This window comes from Diabrotica virgifera, chromosome 9 (genome assembly GCF_917563875.1).
Source record: "Diabrotica virgifera virgifera chromosome 9, PGI_DIABVI_V3a".
Lineage (NCBI taxonomy): Eukaryota > Metazoa > Arthropoda > Insecta > Coleoptera > Chrysomelidae > Diabrotica > Diabrotica virgifera.
This window is the reverse complement of record NC_065451.1, coordinates 156323596-156341467: the sequence shown is the minus strand read 5'-3', so window position 1 is coordinate 156341467 and position 17872 is coordinate 156323596. Positions and strand designations below refer to the sequence as shown.

The 17872-nt window shown below is 31.6% G+C and overlaps 1 protein-coding gene across 3 annotated transcripts in view; it reads right to left on the bottom strand.

The window, feature by feature from the left end:
• Positions 1-522: 522 nt before the first annotated feature.
• LOC126891733 (circadian locomoter output cycles protein kaput) overlaps positions 523-17872 on the bottom strand; it is a 248755-nt gene continuing 231405 nt past the window's right edge. For all 3 annotated transcript variants that reach the window (XM_050661008.1, XM_050661009.1, XM_050661011.1), the window contains exons 11-12: positions 7288-7458; positions 523-3476 (exon numbers count right to left, since the gene is read on the bottom strand). In XM_050661008.1, coding sequence (XP_050516965.1) covers positions 3282-3476; positions 7288-7458 — 366 coding nt within the window. In that variant the 3' untranslated portion in view covers positions 523-3281. The remainder of the gene's footprint in view (positions 3477-7287; positions 7459-17872) is intronic.

Genomic DNA, 17872 nt, shown 5'->3' with positions numbered 1-17872 from the left:
TAATGGTATAAAAAGTTTATTGAAAAACTATTAAAAAGTCATCCAAAAGGATTCGCAAAACGTTTTCAATCTAGATCAGATCATCTTCAGTGCCTAGAACGAAGTATTTCCACGTTAGAATGAATGCAAAAGGTTAAAATTATGACTAGTTAAAGAAAAATGTGGAATATACTTACGTTCTGCTTAGTACATGAAACTAGCAACCTTGTAGAATAGGTGACAGCGAGAAATATGATTTACATTTTTAAAAGATGATGTTAGTAGCGACTCTAAGTCTATGTTAAGCGATAAATTTAAGAGTGCTCAAAGGGAAACGAGCACTCTTAAATTTATCGCTTAACATCGACTTAGAGTCGCTACTAACATCATCTTTTAAAAATGTAAATCATATTTCTCGATGTCACCTATTCTACAAGGTTGCTAGTTTCATGTACTAAGCAGAACGTAAGTATATTCCACATTTTTCTTTAACTAGTCATAATTTTAACCTTTTGCATTCATTCTAATCTGGAAATACTTCGTTCTAGGCACTGAAGATGATCTGATCTAGATTGAAAACGTTTTGCGAATCCCTTTGGATGACTTTTTAATACTTTTTCAATAAACTTTTTATACCATTATATGTACAAACGAAGTTACTACTTGTTCTGTATGATTTTGAATTATGGTATACAGCCGGCTACTGGGACTTTCCCATTGATTTTGTTTTAACACTTTATTTATTTAAATTTATAATTTACAGTTATTTTTGAACAGTTTTGAAAGGTAATTCCTGGTAAGTTTTGCTTCAACACATTTTGTTAAACAACATTAATTGAGTTTGTATTGTGCATGTTACCACGGTAACGGCTATCATATGCATGGAAAATCGGCGGTGAACCAGTAAGAAAATTTAATTCTCACTGTAATGGTCTACTTTGCTCACTGCGTGAGAAATTTTTCGTTTTGAATATAGGTAAGTAGTGAGAGAAGTTGCACATTGTATAGCATCCATAGAAAAATATTTTTGTTCTTGATGGCTCAAATTAAAATTTATAAGAATATAAATGTGCATAATATTCTAGAAACAAAAACCTTTTCTCTTTACGCATTTGTTTATAAAAATAACTATAAAGCACTGTATGAGTGCTTCAGCTCTATATCGGACTTTTTATATTACAAAATCTCAAATAAATAAAAAAGCTACAAAAGATGATACATCATTTCATAGTTATATTATTTCCTAATATATACAAAATATTCAACTAGTTTCTATAATTAATTATTTAAATTTGTACAATTAAATAAGAAGAATATTCGTGAGCTATATTTAGCCGTTAGCCAAATAGCATTTTTGATTTATTTTACTTTTTATCCTTCAACAAGTCCTAAAACTAAGGATTTATTCGATTAAGAACAATATTTGTATACAATAATTTTATAATAAATGACTCTATTGCCTTTTTTACATGGTAGATAATAAGTGATTAAATTAAAGTGTTCTATATTGTATGATACAATTGATCCAAAAGATGGCATAACCCAGACATCCAAAGTGAAAGTTATCCTCCAACACCAAATTGTTCTATATAGTCCATATTTCTAATGTTCAGAAAAAAGTCACACCATTTTTTGAGCGTCGGGTTTGGGGGGGGGGGGGGGAAAGGGGGAGAAATCGGCAAATTCGTAGTTTTTTACGTTTCGTAACCTCCTATACAAAAATGTTCTACATTAAATTTTAAATAAGAAAAGTTTTATGCATGATCCTTCTAAAATGAACGGTTCCAAAGTTACGGAGGTAGTATAGTATAATTGGTCCAAAAAAAAGGACTAACCCAGACATCCAAAGTAAAAGTTTTCCTCCAACACCAAATTGTTCTATATGGTCCAAATATTTTTCAGTAAAAAGTTAGACCATTTTGAGAGTCCGGTTTGGGGGGAGATGAAGGAAAAGTAGGTAAATTAGTAGTTTTTTTTACGTTCTTCGTCAATATTTCTAAAACTATGCTTTGGCGTAAACAATGTTCTATACAAAAATATTCTACAAACCGGACGCTCAAAATGGTGTAACTTTTTACTGAACAATATGTGGACCATATAGAACAATTTGGTGTTAAGGCGAAACTTTTACTTTGGATGTATGGGTTAGGCCTTTTTTGGACCAATTATACTAAACTACCTCCCTAACTTTGGTTAGGTCAAGAACAGTTCATTTTAGAAGGATTATGCATGGGACTTTTTTTATTTCAAATTTAATGTAGGACATTTTTGTGTAGAAGCTTGTTCATACTAAACCGCATAGTTTAAGAAATATTGACGAAAAACGTAAAAAACTACGAATTTATCGATTTCTCCTCCCTCTCCCCCCAAACCCGACGCTCAAAATAGTGTGACTTTTTTCTGAACATTATGTGGACCATATAGAACTACAACATTGTGGTGTTAGAGGATAACTTTCACTTTGCATGTCTGGGTTTGGGTCTAGTTATACCATACTAATAATATTTTAAAAGAAAGTAAATTAAATGTAAGACCAAAACCTTACGATGTCGGGATAGTATCACGCGGTTTTTTCCTGGTTTTCCCTCGTGATTTACTATGGAATCTCTAACGCGAGAATTTTACTGTCATCGTTGCATTTGGTTGTCTTTTTAAAGACAGATCACATGCTATGATTTTTTGTGACGGATATTCTTGAGTTGGGATTAATTTCATGTAATCGAATGAACTATCTTTTAGTAAAGTCGTCCCAGGAACGCAACTCATAAATATTGGCGATATCATTTTAAAGTCTTCTACTTTAAAATGTATAACATACGTCTGAATTGCCAATATAAATGAGTCAGATTAAATAAATTATTAGAAGAATTTTTTGCTAAGCAACAACGTTTTTGTTTAATCTAGTATTATTTTGTATTTTGACTAGGGCGTCGAAACGTTAATAAAATCATTTTTTTGGTAAAATTGTGGCTTATTTCGCATACTATAATTTACTATGCATCCTCAGGTCGCCGGTACGGCAAAATTAAGTGCTGAAATTGGAATAAATCAGTAACCAGTATTAGAGTGCTGTCTAGACTGTCTAGTTGATTGAAAGATGCATAAAATTATAGTATCGGAAACCGATCGTCCATGATAGAATATATTAATTGTGAGCTTTTTAAATTATTTCTCTTAATGTAAATTTTCAATAAAATATAAAGACATTACTAGATGTCCAATATTCAAAAATGCTTTTTGGCCGCCAAGCCACCATGATCACGCTTGTACACTACTAAACTAAACCACTTCGTCTAAAGATATCACTTCGATTGAGTGTTCGAATCAGGCGTACTGTACATTAAAGTCTGTTGATGCTGATGTTGATGCAACGATATCGGCACCGAAACGGGTACTATCACGGAAGCAGGTCCTTGCATCGGAGGTAATCGTTGAATTGTCGTTGTGGTGCTACTGACGATCCCAGGATTGTTTGCTTGGTAGGATATAGGCGGTTGCTGGAAATATAATTATTATAATGTACTGTTTCATAATAAACTTATTAAACAGACATACAGGGTGGGCCAAAGGAAAGAGTCCACAACACCTAATTTTTAAATACGGAATAGGGGTCGTGTTGTAGCTCATTTGAAAGTGTATTCAATTCTCTATTCAGTAATATAAACATTATCATAATTATTTTACAGCGTGTCCAAAAATTTTTTTTAATTAAATTAATTGACAAAAAAAAAGAAGAATGTATGTAATTCAAAAATATAGGCGTCTACTGTAAGTCCACTTAACTCGGAAAATATTGGCCGTACGAAAGAAATGGTTAAAAAAATTGTAATAATTATTGTAAACACGATTTATTTGGAACAATTTCAGTTCCTAATATTTTTGTCGAAAAGTTGAAAATGGCGGAGATATTGAACAAAAACCACTGCTATCAAACCAATCAGGTCCTATGCTCGCGCTTTTACCGCATACGTACTACCTGAAATATTGATTTTAGCAAAAAAAAAAAAATAAAACATCAAAATTGTATAAAATTTAATTATCTCCATTTTTGTATAGGCACCATTTTGTTTTAAAACTAATAATAAACGAAACGAGATAATTCAATAATTATGCTCTAACTGTCACTATTTCCCCCATAACTTGGAAAATATCGACGGCACAAAAAAATTTATAATAAAAGAAATTACAGGAAATCAAATTTTCATCAATTTCAGTCGTTACACTTTTTGTCAAAAAGTTAAAAATGGCGGAGATTTTGAGCAAAAAAGGTTCTCCTTTAAAATCAAGATGGCGGCTAACACAACAGTGGAATTCATTCTCGATTTTAAATTTACACTACTATTGACCCACTAAAGAAAAATAGAATCTTGCTTGAGTAGCTCGGCATGCAAGATCAAAAAATGCTAACCCGACTGGACTGTATAATTTTGAGTCTGATATTATTGCCTGTATCTTTTCTTGTATTTTAAAACTATAAAAATTATTTTAACCAAGGACTAAATTCTTTACCTACATCGTTATCACAGAATACACCAACAACAAAAAGCGACACAATAGCGATTTTCATGAACCACACTTTTTAAACAAAATATGTTACATATGTTTTAATGTCAAAGTCAAAGAGCTTTGGTGACAGTGACTTTTGTAATTGTACAGAATCGGCGTTAGTTTTTGTATCTGTTATTTTTTATATACGTTTATATTTAGTTTTTAGACTTTATATCTAGATTTTATCAAAGTTTATGTTTTATTTGTGTGTGGTGTATGTAGTGGTTCATTTATTGTTGAAATATATAGGAACAAAGGAAGGTATTCTTGTATATATCGTGCCTGTCGCACAAAAAGCGGAGGTGATTTAAGCCTATTTTCAATCCCAAAAAATAAGAAAAGGTATGTAGCAATGCTGTCGAAATATCTTATACATTATGTAAAATGTTTTATATGTACTTTTTTTAGCGATAGAAAAGTAGAGAAGTTTGTTATGTATACATAATAGTAATCCTGCAATATAGCGACACGAGTTTTGTTGTAATCATAAGATAGTAAGTACAAAGACATAGGTACATAATAATTTTTTATTCTAATTCTGTCTTAAATTTATGATCCCTTTGGCAAATTATAAATATTTTACCGTACCAAGCCGGCCCTGCATGCAACTTTTTTGTCACTGCAACTATTATAATTTTTGTGATAAAAGCCAGAAATAAGTGAGACTTTTCTCACTGTACTATTTACGTAACTGTCAAATGAATACTAAAATTAAGTACAGCTGGTTCCTAAAAAAACTGATACGACTATTAAGTAAGATTTAATCATTTTGAGCAGTGTATGATTGGTCTGACATTATATTATATTTATTATGACAGACAAATAATAAAATAAACAAACAAACAGCCATTTTGTGAGGTTGAAGTTTTCTGACAAATTTTAAGATTTGGCAGTGACAGTGACAGTATGTAAATAATAAGTATTTTTCCTTCAAAATATAGTAAATTTAGGGCCGGTTGTTCGAACGTTAATCAAAAATGATCATTATCAAATATTTAATTGCTGTCACAACTGTCAATGTCAACTTTGATTGGGTTGCTGAAAACATAATTATTGATTACAATTATGAAATTAGTTAATCAATTACGTTAATAATTGTTATGTTAATTGATTAACTAATCTCATAATTATAATCAATTACGTTTTCAGCAACCCAACCAAAGTTGACATTGACAGTTGTGACAGTAATTAAATATTTGATAGTAATCATTGTTGATTAGCGTTCGAACAACCGGCCCCAAATATAATTAAACTCATATTCATTGAATCACACCCCATCAAAAGCTTTTTACAAAAACATAGTCAGCGATTTTGATATGTCTTAGAGCCAGACTACATCAAGATCGCCTATAAATCGTGCTGGTAATTGCCTTGCAGCGAGACCAAAAACAAAAAAAAAGAAGAAGAAGAAAGTACACTGCTCAATTTTCTACAAAATACGCTTTAAGAGTCGTATCAGTTTTTTTTTGGAACCAGCTGTACATTGTACATGCTAACCATATTATGCTAACATCTTAGGAACCGACCAAGTTGTCGCTTCTTGCTGTTGGTGTATTCTGTGTCGCTATATAAATATGTAATATGTTTGTCTATGTTTTTTCATTACTGTGTCAAGTTTATCGTTATATCATAAACAAACTTGCTGATGTCTAAAAACTATGGTTCTTTTCATGAGCATTTTTCAGTGCGTCACAAATGATAGAAAAAAAGGTTAGTCCGTGATAAATACACATTTATGACATTTATTCTAACATGACATTTTAGTTAAATCTGACAGTTGTCACATTTTATTTGCAATTTGATATAAAAATAAAACCAATTTTGTTTATTGCATTTATAAAATGGTATTTTCTTTGATTTGTTTGTGCGTTTTTTTTCTGTCACATACAATTTAATCCGTTAGAGAGAAATCGAAAAACTGTGACGCACTGAAAAATGCTCATGAAAAGAACCATACATGCGTGAGTTATTTACTTCACCTACGCTGTTCTACTTGCGAAATTAAAACGTGTGCTTGATATTTATTGTTTAATAAATAAATATCTAATGGATTAATTTAAGATTTTTAAAAGATCTGAATAATGAGTAAAATCCTGTTACAAGATTATTGAAAAAGCTACATGAGTTTGGTGTCGACATCCACAACATATTATTAGATTTCAAAGCCTAATATGACTTTGTTCATAGATAGAAACTTCTGCTGGCTATCATATTTTACACACTCAATTCCACACAGTCTATACGCTGTGAGCTCGTACGTAGAGGGGATATTTAAAAATTCGCGAGCGCCAGTAGTGACAAGTCTGTAAACGTTTACTGGAAATTTGACATAAATGTCAAAGTGATTAATTTAAAATTAAAATTAAAAATATTAATTATAAAAAATATTAGTTGGTCAAAGTTGTGGTATATATTTTTACCTTAAATATACTTACGTTTTAAATACTGAATTTAAGTTTTTTTAATGTTCCGTAATATGTAATTATAAATTAATCTATTAATCTTCGCGCCATCTACACGATAATTGTGGAAGTATCCGAAGTAAGAAATTAATATTTCATCAATAGAACGTCAAAATGATTAGCAAAATCTTAAAAAAATCGATTACAATTTAATTACTTTTTTACGTTGTAAATATTAAGCGATAACAATTAAATAATGAATTTAAAAATTACCGGTGAAAGTTGCATTACTAATCCGCTAGGAGCGATACCAGCGAAGCTCAGAGCGTATAATCTATATTAAACTACTGTTACTAACCACTTGTGGCTGACTACCAGGTAATAATCCTAACCGTGCCATAAGGAGTTGTTCTGATACCCTCCTCAGCTCCTGTTGTTGTTGTCCAATCATTACTTGCAGTTCTGCATGTTTCCTCTGAAGGTCTGCCTGCAGTTGCGAAGGTGACGCAGACATTACCAGATTTTCCACCTAAATAGGAAAATACATAGGTAGTTAGCTAATTTTTTATTAGTCCTGTCGCCAGTGGGGGTACAAAGGCCCCCTTAATTCAGATGGACTTACCCAAGTCCTTTTTATGTATTTTGACCCGTAGAACACGAATTTTTTGGGTAACAGTTGATCCGGATGTCGATAAGATTGTTATAAACGAAGAACTTGAGGAATCACATAACAGCGATTTTTCGCAAAACAAAACATTTTGCTGTATTTTTTGGGCCATTCTTAGCAAAAAATGTTTTTACAAGTTTTTTCGTAGGATGCATAGTTTACGACATAAACGCGGCTGAACTCTCAAAAATTCGAAAAATTGCAATTTTTGAACCCGAATAACTTTTGGTTGAAAAATAAAATAGCAATAATTCTGCTTACCGCATTTGAAAGTTCAAGTCAAATTCTATTGGTTTTGATTATATTCATTGCTACAAATTAACTTTTTTATTGTTAAACAAAGTTACAAACAGATAGTGCTTGAATGATGTTTTCAATGCATTTCTCATTTGGAATCGAACGAGTAGGCGCGCATGCAGACAATTTCTACGTAGATTACGTACATTAAAACGCATGCATTGGGCACGAGAAACACTATGTGTTTATAGCTTTGTTTACCAATAAAAAAATTAATTTTTAGCAATGCAAATAATCAAAGCCGATAGAATTTGACTTGAACTTTCAAATGCAGTAAGCAGAATTGCTATATTATATTTAAATCAAAAGTTATTAGGGTTCAAAAATTGCACTTTTTCGATTTTATGAAAGTTCAACCGCGTTTATCTCGAAGACTATGCATCCTACGAAAAAACTTGCAAGAACATTTTTTGCTGAGAATTGACCAAAAAATACAAAAAAATGTTTTGATTTGCGAAAAATCGCTGTTATGTAATTCCTCAAGTTCTTTGTTTATAACAATCTTATCGACATATCGACAAAATACATAAAAAACTTGGGTAAGTCCATCTGAATTAAGGAGGCCGTTGTACCCTCTGGCGACAGGACTATATAATTTTTATATATTTTTATAGATTTTTTATTTATTTAATTTATCCATTCATGATACAATACATATTAATATAATCTAATAAGATTAAGCTATTAAAATAGTTCCACTTTTATAAAAAAATAACTTTTTACAATACCACGTTTATATTATTTTTAGGTCGCAATAAAAAAAGTATTATAAAAACAAGAATTTTTCAAATTAAAATGTCAATTTAAAAAAAAAGGGTTTTCGATGCCGGGAATCAAACCCGAGCCTCCTGGATGAAAGCTAGGTATCCTAGCCACTAGACCATATTGGATATGAGGTATGGAGATAAATATTTGACATAAGTTTAGTGCAACAATAAAAAAGTTAATATTTTATAAAATAGTTATTTATATTTATGAAACAGTTCATGAAGTATGCTTTTTGCGAACGCACGCGATGTTTATAGCACGAGCGACAGCGGAGCGATTGTAAGTTCGCAAAAAATACTTTACGCACAGTTTCATACAATATTGTATGTACGATAAACAAATAAAAAAACTGTAACTCTTCGTCACTGGAATTCATTTCTATTCTACAATTTTTAGAACTTTGACATTTAAAAATTCTAACTTCTTTCAAACCACAAAACTGTCAAAACTTTTGTTGTAATTTATTGCTCACATGCCATCAACATGACAACGCGAAAGTTAAAGATATTTTATTATATGAAAATGTGCCAAAAAACAGTGCGAAAAAGTAAATCCCATTTAAAATACATTGTTACTTCACGCACACTTTAAATCCTTCACGCACTGTTATCTATAATGACAGTTTTCACAAACTAGAAACTTATACATAATTAGAGATAGAGTAGATAAAAGTACTTTATCTACTCTATGTCATATTATGTATAACTTTTTAGTTTGTGAAAACTGTCATTATAGATAGCAGTGCGTGAAGGGTTTAAAGTGTGCGTGAAGTAACAATGTATTTTAAATGGGATTTACTTTTCACACTTTCAATGGGTTTTTTGGCACACTTTCATATAATCAAAAATATCCTTAACTTTCGCGTTGTCATGGTGATGACAATATGAGCAATGACTTACAACAAAATGTTTGACAGTTTTGTGGTTTGAAAGTAGTTAGGATTTTTAAATGTCAAAGTTCTAGAAATTGTAGAATAGAAATGAATTCCAGTGACGAAGAGTTACAGTTTTTATATTTGTTTATCGTAGATAAAATATTGTATTAAACTGTGCGTGAAGTACTTTTTGCGAACTTACGCGATGTATAGCACTCGCTTTGTTGTCGCTCGTGCTCGAAAAGATTGAAAAGATGGCGGCGCGTGATACAACCACGTTAACGACTGAGTTAAATAAATTAAAGAAAAATGAACTAATCGACATAATTGTGACGTTAAAAGTACCAGTGAATGTTGCAAATCCACGAGTGATTACCTATATAAATAAAATTGGTGAATTTATAAACAGCAAGAGCGACAATAAATCTTGTGATTTGGTAGATACCATAACCTGTTCTCACTGTGACACGTTATCAGACAGGACCATTACCATTAAAAAGGAACTTGACGCTGTAAGTAAACTTACATATCATCTAGAAAAAAGGTGCCAAGAACAAGAAGATCTAATTTTTCTCCTAAAACAATTAAAAGAGAATTCAGATTCACCAAAGATACATACAACGCCATCTACTAGTACTATTGCGAACTCCAAAACACATTATAAGACCAATTTAAATATTGCCGAAAAAAAGAAAGAAGAACACAAACAAAACTTTATGGGCAGAGCAGCAAAAAGTGAACTGGTAATTACTCAGAAAAAACCTGACGTAAATAAACAAGGGAATTCCCAAACAATAACAAAAACAGATATTTCGAAAGGACTGCTTTTTGAACAAAGCAGATTAAAAATGGATCATTTCATTAATTTAGTAGAGGACGAAAAACCTACTAACGATGAAATACCTATAAATGAAGCAGAAAATGATCAAGAATGGAAAACTATTAGGCGTAGGCGACATCAGTTTAACGGACGAAGAAAAATTATAGTAGGTAGCAATAGAAATAGCGATGAGGTTAAGGGTGTTCCAAAAATTTCAACTCTACATGTTACAAGAATTAATAAAGAAACTACAACTGACTCTCTAACCGAGTTAATTAAAGTGAATTTTCCTGAAGCAACATGTGAAATGATTCAATCGAAACATCCAACAATTTACTCATCGTTCAAAGTAAATATATGTTCAGGGAACTTCAACAAGGCCATGAATCCCGAAGTTTGGCCTCACGGAGCTGTTGTAAGCCGTTTTTTTTACCACAAGAAGAAACAGACAGAAGAAGCTTAGTTTTTGATCCAGATATTACATTATTAAATATGCCAAGTGTTAGTCAGAAGACTGGTTTTAAATTGGATAAGTTAGAAGTATTCAATTCTCCTAATTTTGACACAGTTGGTAAAAATGCTTCAACTATCAATCAAAAAAGTTTTGGCTTACTTCATCAAAATATACAATGTGTATCAACAAGCATTGAGAAACTAGAGTTCTTCCTGCAGTGCGAAGGTCTACATAATGTATGTGTCTGTTTAACTGAGCACTGGATATCTAAAGAACAACTAGAACTACACCATATAAATGGATTTTCTCTGGCTTCATCTTTCTGCCGTGACCAAGGGGAACATGGAGGGTCTTCAATCTATGTGAAAGAGGGTGTGGTTTGGAAGGAACGTTCTAATATATGTTCTCAATCTGAGAAATATAATTTTGAAGTGAGTGCTGTTGAAATAGACTATTGCCCTTTTAATTGTGTTGTGTTGTGTATTTATCTGCCTGGACGTGGCTCTATTGATGTTTTTATGTCAAAACTGGATCTAATACTTGATGTGCTGGTCTCCGAAGGTAAGGCTATAATATTAACAGGTGATTTTAATATAGATTTCAAATCAAATTCACTAAGTAAGCAGAACTTGGTAAATGTTTTAGATTCTTATGGCTTAACCGTAACTGTAAATGATTATACAAGAGTAACTGCAACTAGTAAAACTCAAATTGATTATATTGCTACAAACATAAATCACCAACAAAAAACAATGGTTGTGGAAGGTTTTATCTCTGATCATCGTGCGCAATTGTTCCAATGTAGCATTAACACAGACAATGATGCCTATATATTCATCCGTTCATATAGTGAAAGGAACATAAATCGTTTTGTTCAAACCCTTGAGTCAACAAATTGGTCAGAGGTATTTAATACAATTTCTGCTGAGGATAAATCATTAGCTTTTTTAAACACTATCCAAAATTACTTTCGGTCCCATTTTCCACTACTTAAATGTAAACCTAAAAAATGTACACGTTCGAATTGATTTACGCAGGAACTGTACAATTTAAGGGATCAGCTAAAACTTTTAGAAACGACCTGTCAGCAAAATAGTAATTTTAGGCCAGTCCTTCATTTGGCAAAGACAGAATATTCGATTAAATTAAAAGCAGCTAAAAGTAGTCACTTCATGAGACAGTTAAACGAATCATCAAATAAAATAAAATGTATTTGGCATTTAGTAAACTTAACAGTCGGGAAACAAAACAACTCAAAAGTACCTGGTGATAATAATAATAATTTAGCAGACAAATTTAACCACCATTTTGTTGAAATGGCTCCAAAGCTACTTGCTGCTTTGGATCCTATTAAAATAGGTGGGTTTACATCAGCATCAAAAAACCATAATAGTTGTTCTATGCTTTTATATCCAACTAACCCACAGGAAATAACTAGTGTAGTCGGAAGTTTTAAATCCAAACACAGTTGTGGTTTTGATCAGATTTCCCCTAAGTTATTAAAACAATGCATTCACGCTTTCGCAGATCCACTGACGGATATTTGTAATGCCTCTTTTCAACAAGGAATATTTCCTAGTATGTTTAAACTATCTATTGTAATCCCTTTATTCAAAAGTGGTGATAAAGATGACCTTAACAACTACCGTCCCATAAGTCTCTTATCTGTGTTTTCAAAGATAATTGAGACTCTGGTTTATACTAGAATAAACGCATTCCTAAAAAAGAATAGTGTCTTGCATAATTTTCAACATGGTTTTACATCTTCTAAGTCTACAACTACAGCTCTTGCAAATTTCGTCAGCTTAGTGTTGGATGCTTTGGACAGACGAGAGAAGGCATGTGGTTTATTTCTCGATTTGTCCAAGGCTTTTGATACTTTGGATCATAATTTGTTGCTAATAAAACTATTGGGGGATTGGTATTCGTGGTGTAGTTCTAAAATGGTTTACTTCCTACCTAGAAAATAGAAGACAAAAAGTAAATATAACATCTAATGGACTTAAATACGAATCAAACACGTTGGATATCCATTATGGTGTCCCTCAGGGTAGTGTATTGGGTCCTCTACTTTTTATAGTATATATTAATGATATAGCTTTGATAACTAATTCACTGAGTGGAGTTAACATCATCAGTTATGCGGATGATACCAACATTCTAGTCACAGCAACATCCAATCAAAATTTGCAAAATAAAACTACACAGATACTATCCACCATCAACAGTTATTTTTTATCCAACAAACTAGTTTTAAATGAAGAGAAATCAAAGTATATGATTTTCACGTCAAATAATTTATTAAACCATCAAGCCAGTATACAAGCAGCAATAGATAAAACAGACTGCACGAAGTTGCTGGGGGTCCTGTTAGACAGTAATTTTAAATGGTCAAACCACATTTCTAATTTGAAATCCAGATTAAGTAGCGCATGTTATGCATTGAGAATTCTTTCACGTCTCTTTAATACATCAATATTAAAAACAGTATACTTTGCCCATTTTTACTCAATAGCCAAATATGGCATTGAAGTCTGGGGTTGTACCTCTGAATTAGAGCAGATATTCGTACTTCAGAAAAGAGCTATTAGGATAATATATAAAATGAAATTTAGAGATTCTTGTAGAGGTATCTTTAGACAAAATAGTATTCTTACAATTCCTGGTCTGTATATATTTTCGTGTATAATGTATTTACATTGCAAAATTTATGAATTCAATAAATTTCAATTTAACCATATTTATTCAACAAGATTCAGAGACAATCACTTTATGCTTCCACAGCATCGTTCTGTTTTGTTGGAAGGTAGCACACATTATGCAGCCATAAGTTTCTTTAACAAATTGCCAATAGATATACGAATGAATTTACATCAGCCAAACTTTCGGAGGTGTGTACATCAATACATTTGTGAGCTAGAGCCATATTCTACAAATAACTTTTAAGTATGTTTTGTCGTATTTATTAATTTATATACTTTTAATATGTACATTATATATGTCTGTAACTTTGACTTGTCTCATACTTGTACAACTTTGTATAATGTCGCATGTGATGAATAAATTTAACTTGACTTGACTTGACTTGGCTCTAAATATCGCGTGCGTTCGCAAAAAGCATACTTCACGAACTGTTTCATAAATAAATATTTTACAATATCATGGTTTTGTTACATATGGTGTCCAAAAACTCTGCCGACAAACGAAGGCAGGAGATTCCTCAGGTAATTTTAAGACAATTTAACTCAATTCACCTAGTACGAAAATGCTTCCCTAAGGGAGCTAGACTTCTTTGAAGATGGCGTCTTCCAATTAGTTTTTCTTAAATAAATCCAGAACGCTTCTATTTAGAAAAAAAAAATTGGTGTGGATATTTATCTTACAGAGATACATCGATTCCATTTATTGCGAATTTCTAGTACCGGTCATACGCGTCCGTTTTGGGTAGACCAACGGTTATTATACGTTGATAGGATTCACCCTTTTCTAGAAAAATCGATTTAAAAAATTGTCGTTCTCTGAATTTAAAAATAAAAACTATTTAGAAAAACGAAAACAGGCACTTCTAATTATAATCCAGTGATCAATCGATTTCATCAATTGTGAATTTGTAGTACCTACTGGTCATATGCATCCGTTTTGGGTGTGTCAACTGTTATTTCATCGCGTAGTTTTTTGTCTTTAATTTTAAAGCATTTTTGATACTGGATTATTAAATTATAAGGTATTCTAGTACTAAAAGTTACTTACTCCTGCTTTAAGTTGGTAAAATAAACTTTTTTTTTTGAAAATTTTTTTAATTTCTTTTTCAAATTCCAGAGACAAAAAATTTTCAAATCGTATTTTTTTGAAAACAGTGTGCCCTACCGACTTAAAGCGAGAGTATCCTTTAGTACTAGAATACCTCACAATTTAATAATTCAGAGTCAAAAATGCTTAAAATTTAAAGACAAAAAGGTTACTTGAAAAAGTAACCGTTGCCCTACCTAAAACGGACGCCTATGACCGAGACTAGAAATTCGTAATGGATGGAATCGTTTTATCTCTGAAAGATAAATACGCACACACATTTTCGTTTTTCTAACCAGAAGCATTCTGGATGGTATTTAAGAAAAACTATTTACAAGACGTCATCTTCAAAGAGCTCTAGTTTCCTTGGAAAGCATTTTTGGACTAGGTAAATTTGGTGGAATCACCTTAAAATTATCTGAGGAATCTCTTGTCTTCGTTTGTCGGTAGAGTTTCTGGACACCCTGTATATAGGACACAATATAAAATTATTAACTATATTACTGTTTCAATCGCTATGTCATGAAATAATTATTTTTTAATCGGTTTTAAACTCGTAAAAATCAAGAAAAATGTTTAAAATTGTAAGAAATTAATGAAACATGTTTCACTGCATCCTATTAGAGGTAAAACTCACTAAGTGCACTTTTTTGAGATTTTGACATTTTCATCAATTTGAACTTAATACGGTACTACCCATCCCTGGAGAAGTCACCTGGGGCTCTAACCCTTCTAATTTCTGAGATAATTTATGGTATAATTCACTAAGTGCATTATTGTGAATTTCGGTTTCAGAGTAAAACTCATTAAAACTTATTATTGCAATTAATGAATTTTTCCTTACAATCTGGAATGCTTTATTGTGAATTTCGGTTTCAGGGTAAAATTCATTAAAACCTATTATTGTACTTAGTGAATTTTTCCTTACAATTTGGAGTCCCGAATCGGTACTTAATGATCTTTCAAACAATACGTTAGTAAACATAACTGTGTATTATTTTTATTTGTATGCATTATCTATTCGGCGATTGATTAAACCAATGAGTTTAAATTATTTCTTTGTAGCAGGTAGCTTACATAAAGAGCAACATAATCTATTATCGATTTTTGCGATTAAGCAGGCGAATTGTGTGTTATAATATTGTATTGCTGAAACTGTAGGTATATTATATTTGTATGCATTATCTGTTCGGAGATTGATCAAAGAAATATGAGTTTAAATTTTTTTGTATTTAACAGGATAGCCTACATAAAGGGTAACATAATCTATTTTGCGATTAAGCAGGCGACTTTAGTAGCTGTCATAAATGCCGAAAAATGGATGTTGATATTTCAACAATAATATTACCTGTACTTCTGTTTCTATCGCATGTGATTTTGTATAGGGGCAACTGTTTTGTATGTTATTTAATTGTTTATTAACATTTTATTTATTACCTGTTTCTTTCATTTTGAATCCCAACGTCATGATACTTTATGGAGACAAGTTCATTAACTTCTCAATATCCAATAATTGTGTTCATGGAAAAACTCATCAAGTATAAAGTGTAGTTAGTGAGTTTTACTTCAGATGAGATATTAATATCCAATAATTGTGTTTATGGAAAAATTCATCAAGTACAAAAATTGATTTAATATTAATTATATTATAGTTCCTGTGACGAAACATGGCTTCAAATATCTGTTTTTATTTATTCTTTAAAGTTGTATTAAAAAAAAATCCAATATTAAAGTCAGGTGAATTTAAAAAACAATTTGTAACTTTAAATCGATTTTTCTCCACTTTTTGAAAAGTGTTTAGTGAGTTTTACCTCTAATAGGACGATTGATGAAACCTGAAAATTCGTTGTGAGTGAAATTAATGAAGCAGAGTATCCATCAAGGTAGATAAAACTAAAGCCCTAATACAAACATGGAAACGAGATACAAGAAGATACAAAGCAAAGAAAATTGCAAAATCTGACAATAGACGACGCAAATATTGAAGTACTAAAACAGCTCACACACTTAAGTACAGATTTTGATAACTGATTGTTTTATTTATTCTTAAATATTTCCTGATGCACATGGGATAACAACACAAAATTTGGTAAGCGGGGTTTTTTTGGGATGGGAAATCTAAATTCGTCAGCAAAAATGATGTATTAACCAGATGGCCCTACATAAGTCTTTCAGCGCTCATTTACTGCGTTCAATTTTTTTATCTCCCACTTCACGTAGTTTTTGAATCAAAATTTTTATTCTTTTAATATTTTTACTTAACCCTCCGTTAGTCGCGCGGTCTACAACCGTAGACCACTCTCCTTTAAGTGGTCGCTAATTGCAGAAAACTGCACATACGCCTCTATCTCGCCTAGTAGCTGTCACTAATACTATACTTCCAACTTACTCTTCAGTTTGCTAAACGCCGCCGATCTGTTTGGATTATTTTTTTACCATTATTCAAAGAGCACTGGTCTACAACTGTAGACCGCGCGACTAAGCGCGTTCCAGTTTTTAGTTGTATACAGGGTGTTTCAAAAAAAGGTAACCCCGTCTCTAGGGTAGGTAAAAAACTAAAAAATAATTGGGGTTTGCTTAGTAAAAAATTTTTGTAACGCCATCCGTTTTCAAGATACAGGGCGTTGAAGAAAAAAAAATTACGCATTTTTTACGAATTTGCCGAAACTACTGGCAACATTGTAATGGAATTTTATACGAATATGTTTTGGAAGCTGATACATCCCATGAATTTGTTTTTATATCTGATTCTCATAGAGGGCGCTAGTTACACGGATCATACTAAGTATTAGTCAATATAACTTTTTTAAGAGTATAATATTATTAATCAAAATTTCAAGTAAACTTAAACATCATTCAATTTTACACGAAAAAGGTACTCTTGGTAAAACTCGATACTGTGTACCGTTTTCGGAATATTTTGATTTGAAAATTATGCAGTAATAATTGATGCTGGTAGTAATGATAAAGTTCTAATAGGTATACCTCTATTTTGTATATACACTTGGTATATATCCAAGTGTGCCATGGAAATCTGACATTTATTGATTCTTATGACGATAAATCAACAATAATTAAAGTTTTTAAACCTTGTTTAAATTTTTCAATTTTCAAAAATGCGTAAATTTTTTTTTCTTCAACGCCCTGTATCTTGAAAACGGATGGCGTTACAAAAATGTTTTACTAAGCAAACCCCAATTATTTTTCAGTTTTTTACCTACCCTAGAAACGGGGTTACCTTTTTCTGAAACACCCTGTATATAAAGCTAATATG